Source organism: Porites lutea, chromosome 9 (assembly GCF_958299795.1).
Source record: "Porites lutea chromosome 9, jaPorLute2.1, whole genome shotgun sequence".
Taxonomy (NCBI): domain Eukaryota; kingdom Metazoa; phylum Cnidaria; class Anthozoa; order Scleractinia; family Poritidae; genus Porites; species Porites lutea.
The window spans coordinates 13,533,391-13,559,947 of NC_133209.1; the positions used below are offsets into that span (position 1 = coordinate 13,533,391).

At 39.2% G+C, this 26,557-nt stretch overlaps 1 protein-coding gene across 2 annotated transcripts; it reads left to right on the forward strand.

Moving 5' to 3' along the window:
• The first annotated feature begins 289 nt into the window (after window positions 1–289).
• Window positions 290–19,719, forward strand: LOC140947913 (beta-2 adrenergic receptor-like). Of its 2 annotated transcripts, none has more exons than XM_073397139.1 (2): window positions 290–371; window positions 18,423–19,719. In XM_073397139.1, exon 2 carries the CDS (start codon window positions 18,435–18,437, stop codon window positions 19,470–19,472), a length of 1,038 nt encoding a protein of 345 aa, XP_073253240.1. In that variant the 5' UTR covers window positions 290–371; window positions 18,423–18,434; the 3' UTR covers window positions 19,473–19,719. The 2 variants fall into 2 exon arrangements, with proteins under 2 accessions (XP_073253240.1, XP_073253239.1); XM_073397138.1 differs by lacking the exon at window positions 290–371 and adding an exon at window positions 9,660–10,481.
• The last annotated feature ends 6,838 nt before the right edge of the window (window positions 19,720–26,557 follow it).

Sequence of the window (26,557 nt, forward strand, 5' to 3'; positions counted from 1 at the left end):
TCATAAAATACTAAAATAACTTTGATTTATATTCTGCCGACTTTCAATGATGAACGTAGATACTTCGTATCTTTTAGATTTCGGTTTCCCTGATTCCTTTAACAAAAACTCCGACATTTCAATTCATCCAATTACTCATTCGGCGGAACAATCTATTGACCGTAAACACGCTTTTTATTTGCAAAACTGATCAAGAGGCCTCCGGGCTTCAGTTAAAAGATGAAACCAAACCTCATTTGGCGAAAACAAAGGTACACAACACTGACACGGCAAGACTGGTTGGGCGAAAACCGCGGAGGGACCGACTGAGAAATAGGCGTCTACGTACGGTGTTTGACAGATTTTTGCTCGGCCGCGTGCGCTTCTTAAAGGTAAGACTTGCTTTATTTCTCACCATAAATATATTGTATAATAAATACGTCAACTAAGTGAGCTTTTTAGTTGTTTCTCTGTATTTTTGGCGACTTATACGGCAAAAAACCCCGCATAAGCCAGTTATACGCGGTCCGCACCAGTGTTATCGAATATATGTGCTCCCTTTTGTTATCCTATACTTCATTATTCAGTTCTGTTAAAGGCTAAGTTCATTTCAGAGTAAGTCTCTTAAATCGTAAGGCAGTTAATTATTGTAGAAGTGTTTTTCTTTTCCTGAACCGTTTTAGTGATATTAGTTTCTTAGTATACCAGTTGCAATTACAGCTATGCATTTGTAGAGAGAGACGAAATCCTGGACCCAACATATATAACGATTGATCAAGTTAGCTAGACTACGAGTAGTCCCCATTTTTCCTCAGGGATAGTAGAGCGAGCGAAAGGCGAGCACGCGTGAAAATCACCCCACGCAAGAAAGGCGGCACAAGTTAGCCGACATGCGTGGTCGTTTGAAACATTCAGAAAAATAGAGCTTATTGAACTTGATAAAAAGGAGGAGCTGAATTCTAGCCTGAGCGCACTTTTAATTTCAACGTGGGGAAAAATTAGCTGCCCTTTTTAAAAGTAGGAACGTACATATGTAATCAGTATTTCATTGGATGATTTCCATTTCACAGGACAGATTTTGTCATTTCCCCTTCAAACAAGAGAAACAACATCACTTGACCGCCTGTATCAGACGAAAAACATCGAAATCGACTTCAAATTCAAAACTGTTGATGAAGGGGATAAGCGCAGTTAAGAGAGTTAAAGAAACAATCAGATCAGACCAACATTCAGTATAACAGTTTATAATGTTAAAGTCCTACGCACTATGGCTACTGATGTGTTTGTTAAGAACCCTTTGGCATGAAATTTCTCTTGTCGGAAGTGGATGAGGAATACTGAACAGTAATAATTAGAAATCAAACAATAAGCTGCTGTTACGGGAAAAAATAATAAGGAATATTTAAATAGTAAATTTTGGTTCAATGGATAATTCGATCCAATGATGAAAAAATGTATGATACTATTTCCTTTGAACAACAATGGCTTACAATTAAAAAACATGCAACAGGAAAAAAAAAAATTAAAAAAAAGGGGTTGTGCCGCAATTGCTCCAATGGAAGTAATGAATATGATGTGCCTCCGGTAAAAGTGCAAGAAGCTGAAAATCACGTCCGTCGCCGTTAAATTTTCATATTTTGATTATCTTATTTATTTTAATGACAATGAGAGGATAGGGATCCGGCGTTGATTTGCGCTTGTATTGTCCATGTGGGATAGTCACGTTCGCGATATTGCGACCTCTAGTGCCTGGACTGAGAAATCTTGCACGCCTGATCGTTTTTCCCTACCAGCTGCAAAATCACCGCTTCAGATAATCGTTTTAATTGCTGTGAACTGTTACTAGTTCAGCCACATAATGGAACAGAAAGCAATCCCTCTTTGCAAGTCTTTCGCCCTAATTTTTTTTTGCTTTGAAACTGAATAGGACTGAGATACCGGTATTCAAAAAACAATAAGAGTCAATAAATGAGGAAAGGGTACTCCTCAAAAAACTGTCGCCGCGCTGGAGATAATGTCACAGTTGCCTTTCATGTCCAGAATCAATTCAACAGCCGGGTAAACTATCAGCCGTTGTTTGAAATTAATGCTCATGTGCATCCTTTCACCAAAATCACCTACTGACCCGCATGTGGAGGAAGACTGTTTCGATTCACAGGCAAGCCAGCACCCGCCCCAAAAGTATGTATGTCGGCATGTCGTGTGGAAGAGAGTCAACGTTTTTGTTCTTTTTGCCCCCGCAGGGATTTCGCCCAGAAGCGAAATCCCGAGGAGGCACCCTAGTACTCCCGATTATGCGCACGCGCGAGCGTCATCTCTTTTTTCTTCAAAAGACAATAGAACTGTCAAATTGACTCGACAAGATTTCCTTCCGGACCGCACCGCCGACAGAGATTTGTTGTTTATATTCTCAAGTAATATTTTAGACTTTCGAAGAAGTCTTTCGTCTTATATAAAAATTTGGCTCGCGGTTCGAAGACTCATCGCGATTTTATCGCTAGCTGGGCCGCCTCTCGACCCGAAAATCTCGTTCCGCTCGCTTTAAAAACATATTTTCTAATTTGAAACTCGTGTCAGAGGTCAATCGCTCCAAGTCCAGTAATATCTGCCTGATTTGCTCGCGTTCTAGCCTCAAACGTTTGAAAGACATAAATAAAAATGCAATCTCAACGCTATGAATCATCACAAAGGTTAGTCAAAAATGATATTATGATTTCATGTCACTAGTTTTTCAAAACATGTAGCGCCTGTTTGTTTGATTTTGTCGGCCGTAGCGAGATTCATTTAAAAGTTTACTAACGCGTCGTTGCAAAACATTCTGCTTCACGAAGCTCCCCTCCACAAGATCTCCTCAGTCACATCAATGTCTCAACGGTTTCTTTCTTTCAGTCTTTATTGTTGCTGTTTCATTTCTGCGTATTCCTTTCACAATTATCTGAGCTTGTATGGAAGCTAGCAGAAGAAATAAGCCTTCAATCGGCATCAAAGTGCTTCCAATCTTTTGGTCCTCCGGCCAACGGCAATAAAAGTAACGCCAAAAAATCCAGATTTTGCCCAAATCGAAACTTAACAGGAACAATATATCATTGATCTATAATCCTGAGAAGTTTTAGTGTCATATTGAACCCGGCCAAGCGCGATGCAAACGGATTTTTCAAGATTCTCTTACTCTCCTCGCATCTTTTGATTTCGCGACATCCTGTCCAAAAATCAAAGTTTGGTGCATGCGCGGTAACGGGATACTGTTCCTTTAAGGACAGTACTATAATATACAGTCAGTATACTAGCTAAGCGACGACCGGAAATGCGTCTGCGCTTCGCAGGCTATCAGTATACTAGAAAAAATCTCGATTTGCTCGAACAGGGGCCGCGAGGAATCGGTAGGTAATGATGACGTTCCTATTGTTTGCGCCCGCAAGTACGAAACGGTTAGGATGACGTAAAGACAGAAAATTCCGAAGGGACCGCTCAGGTAGATTTTGTGACATTTATTGTGCAGTCATACTTCCATACTCTTTTGCGTTACGCAGTGACATTCTGTCGAGCAGTTGTTTTGAAAGTTATGGACCAAAAGACACTCGTTAAGCGCAGATTATGTTATAAGGTGCGTTTAACTGTGTATATATAAACACTTGGAGGTTTGCCAGACACGAGTTCACAAATCTCTGATTTATATTGGAAACCTTGCCAGACACTCTTTCTCTCTCTTTGACCGGAATAAGACTCAGCCCCAAACAAGGAAGACGAGTGAACAACGGCTAGCACTAGCAGATTGATGGACAATTACATGAATTCGCCGACAATCAAATTCTGTGCTGACTTTTTCCCTGCTCACAGATGTCCTTGCGTTACGTATTAAGTTTCAAATAAGACCAGAATGCGCGAGCGTGAATCGATCAAACGTACTTTCCGGCAAACAAAATGAACTGAATGTAAAAAGTGAAAGAGAAATTGCGAAAAATTCAACTTCTAATTAAATCTTTTCGTATGGTTTAGAGTAAACTATTCTCGAAACTGAGAATGTTTTGATCAAAGCTGTGTAAATCGAGCTGAAACTGTGCATGGAATCTTGCGTTTCCTGTATTTATCTCACCTATTGTATGGAATATGTGTGAAAATCTTCATTACGAATCGGTATTTTTCAAAGAGCTACACAACCAGCATGAATACTATTGACCGACAATATACAGAACGGGGGCAGCTGTAGTGTCAACTATTACTAGTTTAGTTTATGGTTTAAGTTACTGGGTCGTTAAAGGGAAGTTGTTGGTTGAACGTAAAAGAAATTTGTTCGATTGACCAAGAATTTCGAAGGCCTTTACTTTTAGGAATGTGTGAGCAACAAATATTTGATGGGAATTTTTTTGTTCCTTAATACTTTTTAGTTGAGAGGCATTTTTGTATGATCGTATTACTTTGTTTTAGCCCTTTTTCCAAATTGTCCTCTAACATGGCAAATCCCCGATAAAAATGAGGATTTTGATTCCCCCTGAGTGTCAGTATCTCAGTCTCCCAAGATCAGTGATCAAGTATTCACGATGATGAGGTTTTACACTGATAAGGCCATGCTGGACTAAAAGAATTAAGATTCGTCAGGCTATTGTCACCAGTATCAAGGATCCAGCGTAATTCAGCGCCCGGGATGTTATGTCTGTCAGCCGTCCTGTACAAGGATGGGAAGACATGTCAAGAATATTTCTGTCTACAAGATCTAAGCCGGCCATGGCCATTCTGTGACTGACTCTCCTCTGCATCCCCACCAAAAACTGCATTTGTCCCCGATGATGATGGCACTTAGTTTGTTTAACTGTGTAAAGAGCGGTCTTACCTGTCTGGGGTACCCGGGGGCTGGGGTTACTTCCTAGTAGTAGGGTAATGGGTATGCGCCGCTGGATGGGGTCGCATTTTCACGACTCGATTGACTATCATGGGCTTAAATTTTTACGAGAGTTTCTAGAATGGGGCCGCACATTTTCAGGATTTTGGGGGTCAGAAAATTCAGGTATGTAGGCATTTAAAATGATTTATTATTCAACGTTCATTGACTGTACGAATTCCGATTTTCTGATTGGCTGATTTGTACCACGTGATACTGGACTATGACGAAAAACCAGCTTGAAGCATTATCGTGGTGTAATAGCTGTGGTCAGCTGTGGTGTAAATTCAACACACCACTGTCATTGCTGTAATTACACCATGGCTTCGGCTGACTCAAAGTAACTGGAAAGCAACTGGTTGGGGAATATCTGTTTTGAAAGGTAAGGTTGCGAATTTTAAATTTTCCATTCAAGCCAGTTGAGGTGCTTTTGCGTACGTTTTGCGTGTTGTCAACAGTTTTGCCAGCTTTGTGCAGTGTATTCAATTTGAATAATAAAAATGTTAATGCACTCATTGCTCGTGAACTAGTAATAGTTGACACTAAAGCTGCCCACGTTCTGTATATTTTCGGTCAACAGTATTCTTGCTCGTTGTGTAGCTCTTTGAAATATACGAATTCATAATGAAGATTTTCACACATATTCCATACAATAGGTGAGATAAATACAGGAAACGCAAGGTTCCATGCACAGTTTCAGCTCGATTTGCGCAGCTTTGCAGATCAAACATTCTCAGTTTCGAGAATAGTTTATTCTACGTAAACCATAAGAAAAGATTTAATTAGAAGTTGAATTTTTCGCTATTTCTCTTTCCCTTTTTACCTTCAGTTCATTTTATTGGCCGGAAAGTAAGCCTTAGAAATTAAAAGGACGTTTGGTCGATTCACGCTTGCGCATTCTAGTCATATTTGAAACTTTATAACGGAAGGACATCTGTGAGCAGGGAATAAGTCAGCACAGAATTTGATTGTCGGCGAATTTCTGTAATCGTCCATCGTTCTGCTAGTGATAAGCTAGCCGTTGTGTACTCGTCTTGCTTGTTTGGGGCTGAGTCTTATTCTGGTCAAAGAGAGAGAAAGAGTGTCTGGCAAGGTTTCCAATATAAATCAAAGATTTGTGAACTCGTGTCTGGCAAACTCTCCAAGTGTTTATATATACACAGTTAAACGTACCTTATAACCTCATCTGCGCTAAACGGGTGTCTTTTGGTCCATAACTTTCAAAACAACTACTCCACAGAATGTCACTGCGTAACGCAAAAGAGTATCGAAGTATGACTGCGCAATAAATGTCACAAAATCTACCTGAGCGGTCCCTTCGGGATTTTCTGTCTTTACGTCATCCTAACCATTTCGTACTTGCGGGCGCAAACAATAGAAACGTCATCATTATACCTACCGATTACTCGCGGCCCCTGTTCAAGCAAATTGAGATTTTATTCTATATTGACTGTATGACTGTATATTTCAACTGTAAGTACTTTCCTTAATATACGCGAGAGTTACTAGAGTGCCTCCTCGGGATTTCGCCTTCTGGGCGAAATCCCTACGGAGGCAATTATCGGGATTTACCTGTACTCGAAATTTTCAATACCGCAGTCGGCAAAGCCTCGTGCGGTGATGAAATTTCTCTTTCATTGTTAGTGAACTCGTGCAGGTAAATCCCGATAATTCACTCGTTGAGTGCGTTAACCTGTAATTACACCACATTACGTTTAACAAAAATGTGGTGGTTCATTTTAGGATGTTCTAGTTGAAAGGGTCTATAATACGGCCACAGAATAGACTAGAATGGGGTATGGGTTCTGAGAGGTCAGCGGCACATACCCAGCAAAACTCAACCCAAGTAACCTCCCCAATCCCGGGCTGACTACTGAGCCCAAGTTTGTATAGTGCGTGCACGAGTTGATCAGGCGGTACTGGGGTACCGACTTTGGCCCGGAACACCCTTGATCGCGCAAGCTACCTAAATAACCTTAATTTTTTTGTCGTGTTGATTGGTTTTGGAGACCCGATCCAAGACTGTTAACAAAATTGACGACCAAAAAGTAAGTAAGGATCCCCGTCATTAGTTACGTTTATCACCCGTTTGTCACTTTGTTTGTCGATTTTGATATACTGTTTAACTTACACGTGAAAGCCTTATTTGTAAGAACCTGTTAGCCTATGATTTCCAGTAAGACCCCTTTTACATAATAACCTGTTTCGGCCTTAAGTTTGAACCAGATTCTTATTTTAATAGTTTGTGCATTTTACTGACAAACTAATTTTGTTGATATCTCAGTAGATATAAAAGTAAAAAGTAAAATTTTAAGGTAACTTCTAAAAGGGCTTACCTCTTCCATTGCAGTCTTCAGTCCAGTGGATAATATAATGAGTTTCCTAATTACTTGTCAATAGTAAGTGTTTTATCAGGTGAATAGCCTAGCGGCATCCTGAGCTGGGCCTAGCGGCTTGTTAGATGGATTTGTGGATTGTCAATATAGCCCATTCAGTTACAGTTACAGGTGGAAGCAAAGCTGGAGTTTACCTTGTTTTGATACAACCCTTCCTGCTTTGTCATGTAAATCTTGTTCTTATGCTAACTAGTATTTTTAAAGCATAATTTCCATAAAAAAAAGAAGGAGGTTTGTATAAAAACAAGGTCACCCTCAGCCTCACGTTCATTCAAAGGCAAGGATACTAAGCCCAGAACTGTAAAATGGCCTATTGATCACTTTAGCCTGTTTAGCAAAGTATTCGGTTGTGGGTCAGGAAAAAAGTTAACGTTTCACATCAGGAGCCGATCGATCGACGAATTACCCTGAGTAACAGATGCAAAACGGGGAGGGGAGGGGTTAAGCAGGCCAAAATGGAGAGGTGTGCATGCTCGATTTCAGACACTGCGTTCTTTTTGGTGAACACCAAAAGACCACTTTCCTCTGGCGAGGCTTATCGAAATAAGGCCTCCTCTGATTGGCAGATAGAAACGTGTACATTGCATGCAAAAAACAAATGTCAAGTAATGACGAGTTTATGGCCACATTTGTCCATATAAGGGATGATCAGTGCATGCACGATCTTGCGTCATAGTGACATAATCTAAGACCGGGGGGATCTAAGCATGGACCATTTGAATGTGTTTGCAGTGGGTTGTTTGTGTACCCCTTTTAGAACTTGTTATTCAATCAAAAGGTCTTCAAGAGACCTTAAAAGTATTTGTTTAAGTTTCTTCTTTTTCACGTGCATTAGAATGCATATGTATTGTTTATTTTTGTGGAATTTTCGCGTTTTCATCTAAATTCATCATTGAGATTTATCTCTTTACTCAGGATATCTTGTACTAGAATCTCATGCTGTTTTGTAGAGATATCCGAAAATCGTTCTTTTTCGTATCTACCCTCATCAATGACGTTCGCTGATTTAATGTCTTTCCAGGCTGATAGCAATTTAAGAGCTTTTTCACGGCCGTTAGTGAGTTCCTCAACCAGATGATGAACAGAATCTACCTCAACGTCGTCTTCAACTCTGACATGTTAAACCTTGCCTTTAAAGATGAGTTATATCATGACCACTGGCTTTTCATTTGTTTCGTTTTAATAGTTTCCTCCATATGACAAAATCTCTCCGTTGAAAGAAGTAATCGTCCGTCCCCCACTCCCAATTTCTACAGTCATTGCTAAAGAGGAAATCGGAAAATATCTTTCTATTTTTACTTATGCATTCCTACTTATACGGAGTATGTTTTCGTTTAGTTTAAAAAAACTCCAGAAAACGTAGAGCATAGTTTCGTCTGTTTACGTAAACTGTATTTCAAAAACACTGAGAAAAATAATGATTATGGCTTTAGTGTAAAAAAAAAAAGGATGAGCCATTTTGTCTGTTTTAGCTACAAGCAACATGTAAATGTTGGCCTTATCTTTCTGTTCTGGCTGTAATCAGTTAACCGTCTCCGGAAAAGTGACGCCAACAAAAGATTTTTTGATTGTAGTGCGACCTGGGACGCATACGAAGAAAGTAGTTTAACCACATTGTTTGGGATTTTGATCACGAACGTTGAATGCATTGACGTACCACGGAGATAAATTTTCCCTTTTACGACGAAAACGCTCCTAAAGGTCAACGCTTAAAACAAAGTTTTTCTATGCTTAAGATAGTGATAAAAATGCTTTCAATTAGCGTTAACGCCCACTTAGAAAATCAAAATAGATCACGGTGGATTTCTCGAGATTTGTTTTGGTATGCAGCATGAGAGACCATACTATCGTACGTACGTATTAACGCTAGCTTTTCACATACTTTGAGCCCTGAACTGAAAGATTTACGAATTACGATGATTAAACTTTATTATCAGTTCATACCAGAAACACTCACTTCGTCAAGAATTAAAGAAAGAAAATTCAATAAAATGCAACTAATCCTTAATGGTTTTAGCCCAACCTAGCTCACTATTTTTTGAGATATAACATACGAACTGTGCGATACGAACCATCACGCCGCCAGTGAAAATGAAAAAATAAACAGTATGAATAGAATAAAACGATAAGATGGAGTAAGGACAGAAAATATGAGATAAGATGGCTGTTAAGACAGCACGTAAAAGTCGATTGCTTCAGTTTGGTGTGCCAATTTTATTTTATTTATTTGTCATAGGTAAGTGTTTAAATTTAAAAACTCACTTAAGCTTAGTATGTAAGTACGACTAGATTAATTAGGAAAACCCAGAGTCGTTTTTTTTGATGCTATCTGCGTGTTTTCCTTTTAATTTTTTTCTGGGAATGAGTATTTGGCCATTTCGATTGCTTCAGTTTGGTGTGTTGGATATAAACGTTTGTCAGTTGTATTTTATTTATTTGTTATAGATACATGTTTAAATGTAAAAACTCACTTAAGCTCAGTATGTAAGTACGACTACATTAATGGGTAAAATCCAGAGTCGTTTTTTTGATGCTATCTGAGTGTTTTCCTTTTACTTTTGTTGTAAGAATAAGTATTGGCTAAAAATTAACCGATAACACACTTCTTTCTAAGTATTTTCTGATTGCCCCGATATGTTGTTAATAGGTGGTATGCGGTACTTGTTGTGGCTAATTTAAATTGTTAAGAGCAACTCCAATGGAAGAATGAGCAAAAATAATAATGATAACAAAGAAATAACATAGCTTACTCTAATGATCCAACACCCACTATATTATAAATGCTTTTCATTGACTGTATTATCGATTCCCAGTACACATAATGTTGTTTAGGCCAATTATGCTATTCCGTTTACAATAAATTAGATGTTAGGTTGATTTTGTCTGCGTGCATGGAATATTGCCGGCGTGTCTTAGAATACAGGTTTGAGGGAACAGGTGATATGCTAATAAGATTGCGTACAAAACAAAGCACTAGCTAGCATTTAGCCATTAACGCCGATAGATATCCTGTTCAAAAAAGTATGTAATAGATATTTTAGTGAGTCCTGACAGAAGCACAATGAAGCACTTAAGAAAATTAGGAATACAAAACAGTCTTTTGACAGCAGAATTAACATCCAATAAGATTTCTGCCTTTATGACATATAAGACACACCATGCCCGTCATTATACAGTGTGAAAACTGCGCTACTCCTTCCTTTGTGACAGAAGGGGATCAGGAAAATCAGGTTGGTTGTACTTTTTCTAAATATCTTTCTTCCAAAAATACACAACCCATCTAGACTGATAAAGTGCTTGGTTTAAAAATTTTGAGAACGAAATAACATTAGGGCAGCGTAAAGAAAAAACCTTCAGTGAACAGAACAGTACGAGGCAAATGTCGTCCTACGTTTCCTTTCTGGGGAACCAATAACTCACACTACTTGTATTGCAAGTGTTTACTTTGTATTTCCAATGTGTTTAGTAGGTTTTCTTCACTCTCTTCTAGACAGAATTGTGCAGTAAGTGTTAGACAAGGTCGAAAATCGTTAACCAAATAAATCGAATTATCTGGGCTATATACACTACACAGCACCGTTGCCTTTCGATAGACCAACTTCCTCGGAGACAATTTTAGTGGTTGACGTTATGAATGTGAATATGATTTACAGAGCGACGCATAATCACAGTTCTAAAGGGTAAAAAAAAAAAGCTATACCATTCATTTTATTTGTAAACACTACTTGTTACTGATGATCGTTGTTGATTCGTATTGTTTAAAAAGCTGAATTAAACAAAAACGCCTTTTCATACTATTGCGTTGACAGAAGGTTACAGATCAAAACATACAGAGGCGGTCTTGTGATTAGAATATTCATCAGGGGGACTATCTAACTCTTTCGTTTCCGAAAAAATTCCGAATTTTATTTAGCGAAGGCAGTTGCAGAAACAATGAGCCCGAGGATATAAAAGTGTATTTAATGAAATCATTCGCTTGTTCAAAACATTGTTTCATAGCAAGAATAAAATACGTGATCAAGTCTACTTGAATGCTCGATGTATGCAGAGCAGGTCAGTTTTGACAAACAGTAACTGTTAAATGGGAAGTTCCACTAAAATTTCTATCTTCCGCTTTAAAACGTCAACCCTTCCAGTGTCTCACTTGAATAAACAAAGGGAGGTTTTTCAAGAAAACTGCTTTTGATTGATTTTGATCAAAAAACACATAGTCGGCCTTTCTTGGCGTCTGAGTTGATATAAAACTAAAATGTTCGGCCTTTAAAGGGTTTTTTTCTTTGTTTTAAATTACATTTTAAAACAACTGTCCACGATCTTCTTCTTAAATAAGAAATTGCGATAAGATTCCATTTACATGCCATGCTATTTCGTTTTCAATAACCATCGCGTAGTTTAGAAGCAATCGGGAAAAATTTTTTAAATTAAAATTCCTTAGTTCCTTAGTATAATTACCGAATAAAAGAGGATCTAAAGTGCCATCTAGTTTCCTCCTTTTACATCTAATGTAAATATTATTCATAACCCAGTTTTTAAATTCAGAAATACATCTGCATAATGAGAAATGGTTCCTCTTCCCTAGATAATAAGATGACACCGTGATCAAAAGCTGTTTCACAGGCTTCCCTCTCGCATGTTCTTGAAATATACCGTATTTATTGAATCAGGCGCCCTGGGCGCTAGATTCAACTTTTGGACCTTGAGAGTGGGCGCTTGTTCGAGGCTGGGTGTTTATTAAATTTTCATCATTTTCAGTAAGTGGAAAGTTAATTTTCTAAAAAAAACAGTGAAAAATAGCAAAACGTGAAGATGTGCCAGTGCAGAATTATAAGAGGGTGTGAATGGGGTTAACCGACTAGTGACAAAGGGCGAAAAATAGTACTGACTACCGACAAAACGAGTAAAAAATTACCGACTACCGACAGGAAAAATATTAACCGACTACCGACATGGGCTGACATTATCAATATTTGTTTTCAGAAAAAAAAGAATTTTGCATTTTTTTCTAGCCGTTAGGAAGTAACCTCTTTAAATTTATGACTCATCAGATGGTCTAACAGAAAGAACTTCCTCTTTTGTTGATACGGGTACATTACTACAACCAATATCATAATCACAGAAGACAAACCTTAAAGATGCTACCGACTTTATAAATTTTATTGAAAAGACAAAGGTGAAAATACTGACCGTTTCTTGTTTTGGTACGAGAAATGCTTAGATTAATCATCAAAGAAAATTCTTTCCAGTTTTATGGTAAGCACTATTAGTAAAAAACCAGGGTACCGCGATAAGCACATACAGCAGTTTCGTTTCCAACATTTTCATGGCCGCATATATTGAAACACAAAGTTTAAGCAAAACCGTCTTTAAACCAACTGTTTGAAAACGCTACATGATATTTTCCCCTATGGGACATAAGTAAACCAGACATGGTAGATTTCTTCAAATTCACGGGACAATCAAACCTACTTCACCCTACTGCTGTACTGGCTATGAAATTTACGGCCGAAGTACCTGACACTGAGACAATTTTTTTAAACCCAGTTGTAACCCAAGGCACAACATTCAACGAAAAATGAGAAAAAGCTATCATTGATCGACGTAAAGACGCATTTTAAACGGAAACCTTCCAGCATATACATTTTAACCTCTTATCACCTACCAATTGTTAAAATGGATTTGACAAACAAGAAGCCTTGAGAACCCTAAGAACAAACTCCTATGAGGAAGTATTTCAGATTTCAAAAACCGGTTGATGGACATACAGAGGCTGGCCACACAATTTTGAAAGAAAAATTGCTATTAGCAGGAGCCCATCAAATGGAGCCTCCATCTCCCATACATGCCCCTGGAGTCAACCCTTTCCCGAGTAGATTTATAATTAGAACGGTTCCCAGGGGAGACTTCGCGCGCCGACGGTGGGAAGAACCAATCACAACAACGAAATGACACTGCTATTGTACTTCATCGAACAGCAGGAAATTTGGTGTTGACAGGCCAACACAATCATAAGCTAGTGAAACGTGACTTTAACGTTTCCATCTCTCAAAGATTTTCTTTCTTTTCTTTCTAGTGGGTAGATTATACTGTGGAGAGTTTTACACTCTGACAATGTTAATCTTCGTTTCGGTTGCTTGTCTCACAGTTAGAGGCCATGAAGCTGGTCTGTTACATGCATAATGATTAACTACTACCTGCAGTCTGTAGTTCTGACAGGATTCGTTTTCTTTAGTCAATTTTTTTGAGCGTTAAGGTTCTTATTTCGGCTAAATGACTGAAATGACTCAATATTAATCAAATTTCTAGTTTTTCAAGCCTCTTTTTTTCCCGAAATACGTTTATCTAAAAAAATACTTGTAGTCCTTGTGGTTGTTTTGTTCGTCAGCTAGTGTGATGATTCCCTGCTATGTTTGGTAACGCCGGGCCCAGCCATTGTTTTCTCGCAAAAACGTGATCCACAGATGCGAATTCGGAGGAAAGACTTAAGCCTAAACTTCTGCATTAACTGTTGAGAATTGTCCTGTTAGTCAGTCATAATTCTTTTGGCGCAGATACAATCCATTTTGTTTTTCTTGAGATAAGTGGGTCTTTGGACTGGAGCGCGATGTCACAAATTCCTCCGTTAGCAATTATTCAAGGTCGAGCAACTGTTGTCTTCTGTTCAGCTTTTCAAGTGCCAGTTTTATCAGGCAATTCTCATGGTGATACAAGTCAGTTGTGAAGGAAGACTACAATTTCTCAAATTTCGGAACTGAAGCATCCCTCGTTAGTTGCTACTTAGATCGCTTTTGCATGCGGTGCTTAACTGGCGAAATCCACTCCACGGTGATGACAAAAATCAAATGACCCTGGCACTTTTTCGGCGCTGATCAACGAAAAGTTCCAAACCGTCCACAGAACGCTTAATCATCGACTCTTTTCAAGGTGCACGCTTAAATGTGGGATGTAAAGCGGCAAAAAAAAAAAAAAGCACTCGCAAAGATAACCTTTCCGTGACCCTCAGTTCGCTGTCTTTGTCCCATCGCTTCATGCTCAGTCTCAGTCGGGTAATTCATTAACTTTTATTTCATGATACCCAGATCCCAGCAGCTGTAAAATTGTAAAAATGGACGTATAGTAAAAAAGGAAAACGGTCGAAGGACGGGCTTATGAGTTCGACTTCATCCAACTTCATTTTTTTCACGGTGACATACGAGACTCACGGAAATATGACACTTTTCGCGGGAAACAAGCCGTTCTATTTATAAATCTACTCGGGAAAGGGTTGACTCAAGAAATTAATGGAGATGGAGGCTCCATTTGATGGGCTCCTGCTATTAGAAGTAAAATTCACAGAAGGAAAGCAACGCCCCTGAAACAAAACAACGAGGAAGAAAAAGAAATATTGCCTTTCGTGACACAATACAAGCCCTTAGTGTCTATTATAAAAAAAGCTTTAATGAAAAAGTGTATAATCTCATACAAAACCAACAACTACCTTGCCAAATTTTAAAAGAACCACTTAACCCTCGGACGTACACGCAAAATCATACCCCCCACCATGGTACAAGAGGAGGGTAGATGGAACCTCTCTCCAGAATTTTTGACATGTTGCAGTATTTCGAAGCGACTTTGCCTTCACTGGAAAGACTTTGATCTTCTTAACAAGATGAGGTATATTTTATGAATGATGGCGCTGCTGGAGGACTATGACGTGACCAATGGTCGCCATCTTGTCCGCCATCTTGGATTTTACCAAGAATTAGAAATCGGGTTAAAACAGCGAGAAATGGTAATTGCTTGACGTGAATAATAACACATAAATAACTCATTGCATGATTTTAGCCACAAGATTTACTTTTATTTTTGAAAAAAGTTGAAAAAAATACATTTTCACTCAAAATGGTTTGAACACCTGCTACTTATTACGTCATACCTCGTAACCATAGAAACTGATCATCACTGAACGTGTCTCAAAATGGGTGCAAGGGATAAACGAACATCTACTGAAAACGTCGGGTGCTGATGTTTTATCCTCTTGGGAAAATCCGAGAAAAACCTAAGGGGGTGGCATCCACCACCCCCTCCCACCCTTTGTACGTCCGATGGTTAAAGTGTTATTTCTTTGAGAAAGGAAAATTATGGCAAAGGAAATGCTTGTTAGAGCTAAAAAAAATTAAAGGTATAGATGTGCAGCCTGTCACCCCTTGAAGTTTTTCAGTAAGAATAATTTAATTATCCAAAAGGCTGGAGTCCATTAATTAATTAATTACTTTTTACTGTGCTCTATAGTCGACCGGGAAACCAAGTTCGCATTTACAATAAAAGGTTTGGTGATTTTATCAGTACTCATGATATTCATTTGGCAAACAATGGTGGTATAAACAATCATGTTGCATAAACAACCAAGAGTTAATGAAGCTTAAGTGCAATCAAATGATGCATTCTCACAAGTTTTACTCTTCCTTAGGGATCAAAGTCTTGAAACTGGGTGAAATACATAAAAATTATTAATAATTAACAAGCGTTTTTACTTATAAACTGAGATTTTCCGACAACCGACAAAAATCAAAAAGTTTAACCGACTACCGACAAAGATCGAAAATTTTAACCGACTACCGACAAAGTAACTGAATTTTAACCGACAACCGACAAGTGGACCCCCCCATTCAGACCCTCTTATAACTGTGCATTGAAAGTGTATTCAAAGAAAGACTATTTTAAAAAAAAATCAGTTTTTAGGGAAGTCTCTTAGTCATGCTTAGTAGTCAATAAACAAACTTTCTGGTGTTCCTTTGAAGATGTCTCACAGCATAACGTCTGAAAATGGGTCAGTCGACGAGATGCAGATGGGGCAGTAAAGAAATAATAACCAATATTAATCGAATATGTATGGTATTTTTGCTTCCCGCAAGGGCAGCTACCTATTTTTGTCTTGAAAGCGTCTGAGAACTCGATTTGTCGGAGAGTTTGTTTGGAAATTTGTTAGTATGTTACACTGTTTTACCAGTTCCCAGTCCCCGCCGCGTAGCATCCAATCCAGCGACTCTCTGCTCAACAGAGGCTCCCTCTGGGTATCCCAATAAAAATAGCAATAATCGAAAAATAGAAAGCGCGCGGGGAACTACGCTTTTTCCCCTTTCCCCTTCCCATCGTCCCTCGCGCGCTTTCTTTTTCCATCTCTCCAGCCCTCCCTACGATACAAAGAGGCCTCTACAGAGGAGAGAGGTCCAGCAAAGTAAAATGTAACCTGTTCCAGGCGTTTGGATAGTGGAGTGCGGCGCGAAGGAAGAGAGCGAGAAAATATAATAATAAGGAGGAAAAGAGGGAGGGGGAGAGAGGAGGGAACGCCTATGAGATTTGTTTTCAAAAGGTCATTCCGCCCACTTTGCCAGCTAGTCCGACGATAGTTTCCGGTCAGGCCTGGTTTCCGTTGTTTCCGCCCCCCCCCCCTCCCCCACACACAATGACAATGACAATGACAATGACAATGTTTTATTTGGAGTCTTATACAGTCCTATGTATGTCGACTTTATCCAAATAATTTAAAATTATATCACAAATTGCACACTAGTGGAACTATAATCAATGTTAACCTAAACAATTAATGATCTTCTTTTCTCATAGCAGTCGAATACGTATTTTGTAATTAACTTTTGCACTGGTTTGTTCACACATCCCCGGGCTGCATTCATCTTTTATATATGTATTTATTTTCTGCAATTACTCGTTCCACTTCCGCTGCCGTTGATTTTCACTCAACAGATATATACTAGCTGCTGTCGGTTTTTTTGCTATTATTGAAACTGTTTGAATTTGTTTGTCAGTAAAAGCTTCAACGCGTATCTTTGGAAGACCTGCGAATGGAGATCTCAAAAGTACAGTCGACTCCCGATAACTCGAACCCTCGCTAACTCGAACCTCGCGCTAACTCGAACCAAAATCGGTTTCCCCTGGATTTCCGTCATACATTCACTGTAATTTTACCCTCGGTAACTCGAACCCTCGATAACTCGAACTCCGGATCCGCTAACTCGAACCAATTTTCGTTTCCCCTCAGGTCATTTTCTATATAATTCGTTACCCTCAACAACTCGAACCATGTTTTGAGCCCTTAAAAAGTTGGGAAAAAAGCTGTCTACTGGCGTCCGAAACATTGAATTTTAGATTTCCTATTGACGTGTTGTAGGAGTATAGTTTACTAGTGGAGGCTGATGTTGATTGTCACAGGCTAACGTGAAGCAGCTTTCTTCTCAAAACAGTAAAACGCATGCTCTATTTAGGCTATGTTTTGTTACGTTACATTCTGATTATAATCTAGAAGTAGCTTTTAATTTTTACTTAACATTTCTACAATTAAATGTGATTAAAATGTTCACTGTGCAGTAAAAACTGTTTTTTACCTTACTCTCGGCTATTTTCTTCGAACTCCCGATAACTCGAACCTTTTTCCGATTTCCCTTGAAGGTTCGAGTTATCGGGAGTCGACTGCACGTCCCGAGACTAGCGCATTTGTTCCTTTTCACAAAATCGGCTTTCAAAATATCAAATTGAATGTTTTGACAGCCAGCTTTCAGGGCTAAAGAAGCTACACTTTCTCTTCTATATATATTCACAGCCAGTTCGACCTCGCTGTGTACTTTTTTGTCTCGTTACAACCTTGCAGGCTACAATAGATACAATAGATTTTTTTTTTGTTTTTCAGGCGCCCCCAGCCACGGACCCGGTAGTGAAATGGTCGGTGCAATGGCCGAACGACATTATTTACTACCGTTCCGACCCCTTGATCTTTATACATGGGGCCGCACTTCACTTCCAATATGGAACCAACAGTCTGGGAAGGGAAGGGAAATAAGACAGACTCCCTTGCAGGGCATGCGCTGTACGATGTGACATCATCGTATTGCACTGGGAAGGCAGATCAACATTTCTGTCGATCTTTGAGCCATTAAATTCAATAAGACAAACTTAAAAGCAAGTGACACACGTACACCAACCCACGGCCTGGCCAGTACCTAAACGCAGGTAGGCAAGTAGGTAGGTACTGGCCATGCCAGGCCGTGGGTTGGTCACGCATGTGTCACTTGCCCTTTTAAGTTTGTCTCAGTATAATGTAAACAATTTTATATAAGACAGAAAGCACGACGAACAGTTCTCGTCACAGCTTACTTCTAACCTGCACTTGTCTTTCATAGAATATTGCAACCATGTGTCTTGAAAACGCAATGTGTTTACGGCGGAACCAAACCGGTGAAACAGAACTAAACGAGACTGAAAAAACAGGAAAAAACTGCTATGAAAGTGACGACGAAAGCTGTTACACACCTCATTTTAGCGCAGAAGTTGACCTTATTGGGATTTTCTTGGCTTTCCTTATTGTTGTCTTAAACACCATGGTTTTCATCCTTGTGGCAAAAAAGCGGTCATTAAGGACAACAACTAATAATTTCCTGATAGGCCTGGCAGCCAGTGATCTCCTAGAAGGCCTCATCGGCCTACCTCTAGTTATCACATGTAACATTTTTATGGAGCACGGAGTTTGTTTTTCCACTATTTACGTGTGGATGTTTACCTCCTTTCTGACCATGTCGCATATCATGGCTGTCACTGCTGATCGCTTCATAGCTATTATGTTTGCTCTGCGATATTCTCAGATCATTACCAAGCGTCGCTGCTATATCACTCTGGGGTTTGTCTGGACCTTCTCATTCCTGTTGTCACTGCTTCAGTTATGGTGGATACAGCCTACAGACTACGATCCCAACGAGAGTATTCCTGAAGAACATTTAAACAAGGAAGTAGCTTATTGTATAGCAAGCCTTGTAGTATATCTGTTTGCACCCACGGGGTTCATGGCATTTACTTATCTCATGACGCTTCGCGAAGTACGGCGACAGAATCGTCAACAAATTTTAAACGTGCCGGCGGATTTGCAAGAACACCGGCGATGGAATAAGCGAGAAGGCAAAGCCGTTACCGTTTTCCTTGTGATGTTCATAACGCACGTTGCATGTTGGCTACCGTTTTTTCTGTTAAGATATCAGCAAGCGGTTGGCGCCTTCTATCTACCTGACTGGGCCGTGTACATGATCGCGTATTCTCGGTTTGTGTCACCAGTTTTAAATCCGTGCTTGTACATTTTCGGCAAGCACGACTTTAAGAAAGCTTGGAAAGATCTGTTTATTTTCAAAAATACGGATAGAGACCGGACAAGATCTGATTTGCTAATGAGTAGTCAGTTGTAATCACAGTCCAGTATAACGCTGTTTTTTAAGACCGAATACTTTAAAATATTGACTTAAATACGACCAAAATTCCTTAATCATTGCTTACTTACTAATGCACTTTAATACTTAATTCTAGCTGCTTAGGACAGAACAAGGAAGCTTCGAACACCTGTTGGTACTTAAACCTAAATCATATATGTGCAATCAACTTTGATAGTGATACAATTTGGATCTGTCACAGTTTCTCTGATCACACAACGTTTGTTTCCTGGAGAGTATGAATCAGAAACTTCTTAATTACACACTAAATTTTCAAAGTACGATAGCGTAGTCGATAATGTTGTCAGATTTTTCATTCCTCGGGCAAAAGTGGCTTTTACTCCAGTCTTATGGGGACAATTTTCATCCCGCTCTTTAAACATCAAGCCGCATATTTTCCGCAGTACTCTCCAAGACTCAAGAATTTTACCGCACATTTAAGAATGAATTTACACGCTCTTATTACTAAGATTTTACGAAGAAAATAGACTATTTACAGTCCCCTATTCTCCCGTAAGATCGTCGGAATCGAGCACTTAAATAGTTACCAGCGGCCATCTTGGTTTCAGATGTACCGATTCTACTCTGGGATGAGTATCAAATCTTGCTTTTCTCGTCTCCCTTTCCTTAGCCTGCCAGCAAGCTCTCCCGGAGAGCTTGCATTGCAAGCAGCTACCCTCCCCTTACCGCCACAAACCCCGACGCCCGCCCCCCTTGACACATTGGAAACCAAGGTGGCCACCAGTAACGGTAAACGCTTGATCGCGGAGATCTTAACATTATTCGGGGAAAATTATTTATATGTAAAGCTATTAGTTAGTTAAACTACGCTCTGGCAATTAGGAATTGATGATTGAACCTTTTAAAAATGGTAGATACGACACAATACCGAGAAGGAAATGGATCAATAGGCTCTGCCCTTTCAGATATTTGAGTCGAAATTCACTTTTTTTAGCCGCTCTGAATACTAATTTATTCTAAGCCGTAGTTTCATTTTCAAAATTTTAAACAATTTCCCTCATCTGTAGGAGCAATCAAAAGAAGTAACGAATTCTTGTAATAAATTTTCTTTAATCTTCAATTGGTAAAATTTATCTTATCTTGCTTTGATCGATAACGTAAAAAATTGTTAACACTTTTGTATGCTGCCGGCGTGCGAGTTTCAGGCTTCTGGTCGACGGTCAAAATGCTCTTGCTCCAACGCTGATGCTTTTCTTAAGTTTCACCTCAGTGGAAGGTCAAAACGCGTATGCTCAGAAACGAGTGCATGGTAAGATTACGCTCTATGGATTACATTTATTCGTAGCGGAAGTCCAAACGAATGCTGCTTACCGTAAATCCTCTATTAAGACCCCCCCCCCCCCCCGGGGGGCTTATTTCTTTTAAAGCCCATTTGTTGGGGCGGGGGGGGGGGGACGCTTATTTGAAAGGCTTATAGAGAAGGGGAAAAAGGATCCCGCAGAATTAGTTAAAAATATATTCCTGAAGTGGTTGCTGGGAGTTAATAAATACTGCAAAACAATGCGGACAGAGCTGAGACAGGAAGGTTTCCAATAAGAATTGAAGCCCAATGTAGGATCTTTAAGTTCTGGTTAACCTTAACCAAAAATGAAAACAAATTATCCCAAATAGCATACAATGACATTAAATGGAATGATAATAAAGCGGAGCAAAAAAGTCAAAAGCTTATTGGAACAGATAGGATTGGGAGAACTCTGGATGAAAGCATACTATGCAGATATAAGAATCGTAAACATGATCAGGCAACGACTTAAGGATATCGAACTACAAAGATGGCTAAGTGAAATAAATAACGACACCAGAAAAGATGCTAACCCAAGCAGCAAAATGAGAACCTACCGGTTATTCAAAACGATAGACAATTACAAATGTGAAGATTACCTACATCGGGTCACCAATACGCGACACAGAATAGCTCTAACAAAACTGCGACTTAGCATCCACAAATTAGCCATATAGACAGGATGTTATTCGAGACCGTTTAAGAAACCTGCAGAAAGAATTTGTCGAATTTGTAAAATAGAAATGGAGGACGAATACCGTTTTCTAAATACCAGGAAAAAAATGTTCGTTACTAGGTTATTTGGAAAAAGAATATAGAAGAAAAATAAGCAGAAGATCACCTAACAAAATATTCATGTTTCTAAAACCCCCCTAGCGGAAATGCTAAAATACAAAAACTAATAGCAAAACATGTATTCGAATGCTTTGAACTGAAGGAGAGGAGAAGGCGGTAAAAAGTAAATACTCTAGGACTTGATTAATTAATAACTTATTAGTCATATATTGTTAGGAATTTTTAGCCTGCGTAGCAGGCGCTAGGTAATAAATGGGCGCAAAGAAAAAACGCGCCCATTTATTACCTAGCGCCTGCTACGCAGGCTAAGGAATTTTTGTTGTTTGTAATTTTAGTATTTGGAAATAGTTGATATGCTATTTATTGCGTAAGACTCCAAATAAAATATATTTGTATGTATGAGGAGAAGTGAGACGTCAAGTTACCATGGAAGCACAATTTCTGTATCACAACAATAGGGAGCTTAAGCAACGACGACAGCGACGGCAACGACAACAGCAAAAAAGCAGTAGGTTTATATCAGCAAAACAACAACTTTGCACGCTACAGCACTAGTGCATTTCTTAGCCGTCGTCAGACTCGTACCCAGTCGCTATTTAAGTGTTTTTTGGGGTGAAAGAAGATTGGGGATGAGGTTGAGGCGCGCGCGAGGTTTCATGGGAAGGGAAGAAGGAGAAATAGCGACAATCCAACCTTCTCTCACCCCAAAAAAACACTTAATTAGCGACTGGGTATGAGTCTGAGCCGTCGTTGCAGTTCTGCCGCAAGAAACTTCCTAATTTTACGCACCCGCTTTACGGAGTAGGTGAACACAACACAAAAATTTTCTTTTTCTTTCTCTTAATTTAAGGTGACTCGACCCAGTTTTTTTTGGGAGGGTACCATCCTACTTTGAAGCTCTCTGGTATCCCCACCTTTACTTTTATCGTAAGTCTAACACATAGAATGGATAACATATAGATCAATCTACAATATAACATAAAATGTTTGGCGATCGGAGTAAATGTCACGTGGTTAAAATGCCACGCCCCTTTGAGGTCTGAATCGAAAATCTGCTGTTGCCGGCATTTTTTCGTGAAAATCTCTCGGCTACACGTAGTGCGCATTAGTGCCTTGCGCTGAACAGAGTTTCACCAAAATCGCAAAGACTCAATTCGAGAAATTCAGCGGTTTCCAAATTTAGGTCATAATTTATGCGAAAATGATAAGCAAACTTTACACGGATTATATCTAATAAACTATGAGATTCATCTCTGTATTTTGGGCATCCTTATAACAGATGGGTCCTTGCAAGTCAGCAAAACGCTTTAGGGCCTTGTAAATGCGCGCGATTTCGAGCAAAGCAAACATGTAGAAATTATAGTTTTCGCTATTTGTTGACGTTTGTCAGCGTTTAAGTGTCCTTCTCACATGCTGAACAAGAATGCTGTATCATGACAGACTAGAAACAATAGACAACTTCCAAAGCACAAACTCAGCCAAAACGCTAAAAATCTTCAATGTTTACTCAAGTTTGGGCTTATAGAAGATAATGCCACAGTTTTTCAATGACCATGAAATTCAGAATCCGGGTAGTTAGTTAATCAATTGTGGCCCTGAAAAAATTTGAAGGAAAAAAAACTACGAATTTTTAAGAAAATGCTTTTTTCCTGAGATTGACTCTTAAACGCTGACAAACGTCAACAAATAGCGAAAACTATAATTTCTATATATATTTGTTTTGCTCGAAATCGCGCGCATTTACAAGGCCCTAAATTGTTTTGCTGACTTGCAAGGACCCATCTGTTATAACGATAACCAAAATATAGAGATGAATCTCATAGTTTATTAGATATAATCCGTGTAAAGTTTGCTTATCATTTTCGCATAAATTATGACCTAAATTTGGAAACCGCTGAATTTCTCGAATTGAGTCTTTGCGATTTTGGTGAAACTCTGTTCAGCGCAAGGCACTAATGCGCACTATGTGTAGCCGAGAGATTTTCACGAAAAAATTCCGGCAACAGCAGATTTTCGACTCAGACCTCAAAGGGGCGTGGCATTTTAACCACGTGACATTTACTCCGATCGCCAAAAAATTTATGTTATATTGTAGATTGATCTATATGTTATCCATTCTATGTGTTAGACTTACGATAAAAGTAAAGGTGGGGATAGCAGAGAGCTTCAAAGTAGGATGGTACCCCCCCCCCTCAAAAAAAAAAAAAAAAAAAAAACTGGGTCGAGTCACCTTAAATATGGTCCTTTCGGATACGACCCCAGAAAATTTCACCAACATTCGACAAATTAAATAAAACTGAATAAGAACGATGAAGTTTGAAACAGGTTGAAGTGATGTTTTCGTCATCATCTAGAAATGCAACGTGACGTAAAAATATCTCTTCTCTATTTAATTTAGAAAAGATGATGGTATCAGTTCTCCAAGTCAGGGGTCTTGACAGGCCCGTAGGGAGGGAAAAACGACGGGTGTGCTCGCACCCCCCTCCCGTGTTGTGGAGCACAATACAACTGTTTATCTTGTATGTTTTGTTTTCCCAATTCAGACCACGTGATGTTTTACAGGGAATTTGCCTTTTTTCTTTTCGTTAATTATGCATTACATCATCGGGCACGTGGATGCACGTGCATTAGACGAAATTTGAAAAAAACAGTTCTCTGGGGTACCATCACGTGGTCTGAAATGGGAAAACAAAACATAGAAGCTAAAAACGTCTTTTGAAAAAACTGTGAAGAGTTGACAAGCCCTGGCTCACGCTTTCCACAAAACGTGTTTAGCCTTCGAGAAAGAGTATAAAAAAGGGGGATTTGGTATGCCTACAAGGCATTTACCTCTTGCTAATTCGTCACCTACTCTTTCATTTTGTTGGGTAAGGTCTCTTTTGAAGGATTCGTAGTGCCGATTGAGCAAATGTTTCCTTGCCACTTTTCTTTCACTGAGAGGTCATGTGGTCTTTTACTGTACAGGGTTGCCTGTGGTTTCTTATCTTTGCTCTATCAGAAATTGACCTTTGATCGCTAGCAGAAGATGTCAGTATTTTACTTTTTAATTTTCAAAAGTGGATCGCTAACCTTTAGGCTTTGTTTCCACAGTTTCCTCCGAAGTGTTGGATCAGAATTATTATTTTTAACAGTGAGTAAGAGGCCCCATGGTATGGTTTTGACAGATGCTGGACCCAGCTCTCTAGCGTTGCTTGCAGGATATTAAAGCCCCTGTTGAAGCCAACCTACTTTTGTAGTTAAAAAAATTGCATTGTCACTAGGTCAACGGCGTTGCTTGCATAAGTCAACTCCGAGCCCTTTCATATTAGAATAATGCAAATCTTACTGGAACACGTTTTGTTTTGTTTTTGTTTTTGTTTTTGTTTGTTTTTTTTTTGTGGCGAGGAACAGTACAAACGTTCTGTCTGGCTTAATGTTGACCAGATACGCATTTATTAGGCCATATCAAGGATCGGAAATTCCAGATTTTCAATCGGCTTCTTAACAGCCACCCACAAGGGGTGGATCACGCATCCTCTTGTGCTTGAAAGACTGTTCCTTTTTTTGTGTAGCCCTTTGTTTTAGAGTATAGTTTAAAATAGAGCGGTTTTCACTTGACTGTCGTAAAACCAAAACCAAAGTAAATACACTAGCCAACCAAAGGGCGTAGTAAAACCAAAACCAAAACCAAAACCAATCCCTTTCGACAGTCAAGTGAAAACCGCTCTATCTGCTGTTTTTTGTGACCCTGAAAAAGAAGTATTTCCGGCACAAGAGAGCCTGTCTTCCCGCGCTCTTAAGCACATCCACTATATAACATACATTGATCTGGAAGAAGTCGTTGATCTGTTTCTAAGAAGCACCAAAGTAGGCTTGAGCTTGGCACACTATTGATTTTTTCTCTCGCGGGGCTTGGCTTTGAGGAAAGAAAGACGACCATTCACGGTCTACAACCTGATCCCCGGACCTGATCGCAGGTTAAACATACCGTTAATGATCTGATAGACGCCCCAGGGCGTCCATTTAATTTTTGGACCCCAAGCAGGCGCGCATTATAGATAGGAGGCGTCAGAGAGGCGTTTATTCTCATAACTGTATCAAATTTCACTAAAAACTAAAAATCGAGTATCAGAGTATCCAGTCCATCCATTGGTTAATCAAGGCCGTTTAGAAGAAAAGCTCAACTTCGATGTCAGAATCCTTTCTTTGAACTTGACATTGAACAAAATGCAACGCGAAAACTCTTGTTAATGAAAGAAAACGTGAAAAAATTGAATAACTGTGTTGATCGTTGTTACTTCATCCTAGTATCTTTGCTCATCAGAAATTGAACTCTGATCGCTAGCAGTCTTTTGGACAGTGGCGTTAATTATAGAGGGCTGTTCAATACAAACTTAAAAGTGTTGAGGGAGGGGTGCCAATTAGCGGCAACAGGCGTTTATTTGAGAGAAGGCGTCTATTAGGTAATTTATGGTACAAACAGTTCAGTGTAGGACCGTTAAAATGTCAAACCACAGATGAACGCTAGCGAACAGCTTCAGAAATTAGAGTGGTAGGCTTCGTCAGAATTTGTGCTGATTAACTGGCTCCAGCGGTCTTATGCTGTAAGAGGGTAAACATTGAGTTTTGGAAGTGAATGAAACTAGATTATGATTTCTGACACAGAAACACGTTTATAGCTTTCCTCTAAATGTTTACGACTGTTTAATTTACTTCATGTGTACACCAATTTAACAATCAATCTAATCAATCTAACAAGAGAAGCCATAACGGTTGAAACTACAATGCTATTCCAGATCCTTCGCCTGAATCAAGGCACTTCCTGAAGTTTTTGAAACATGGTTTGTAATTTGGGTTGTTCTCTGTTACACATTTTACCAATTCCATGGTGCACTGGAGATATAAAGGAGAAAAAGAATCTATTTTAAAATTTCAGCGAAATCAAGAATGATCTATTTACTCAGTATTTTTGACAGAAAAGGGACCC

Excerpts from the sequence above, each read along its gene's own strand:
- LOC140947913 (XM_073397138.1), top strand. The coding sequence starts at position 10,410 with ATGCCCGTCATTATACAGTGTGAAAACTGCGCTACTCCTTCCTTTGTG. Across the intron at positions 10,482-18,422 it reads AAGGGGATCAGGAAAATCAG|AATATTGCAACCATGTGTCT; the intron begins GTTGGTTGTACT and ends TGTCTTTCATAG.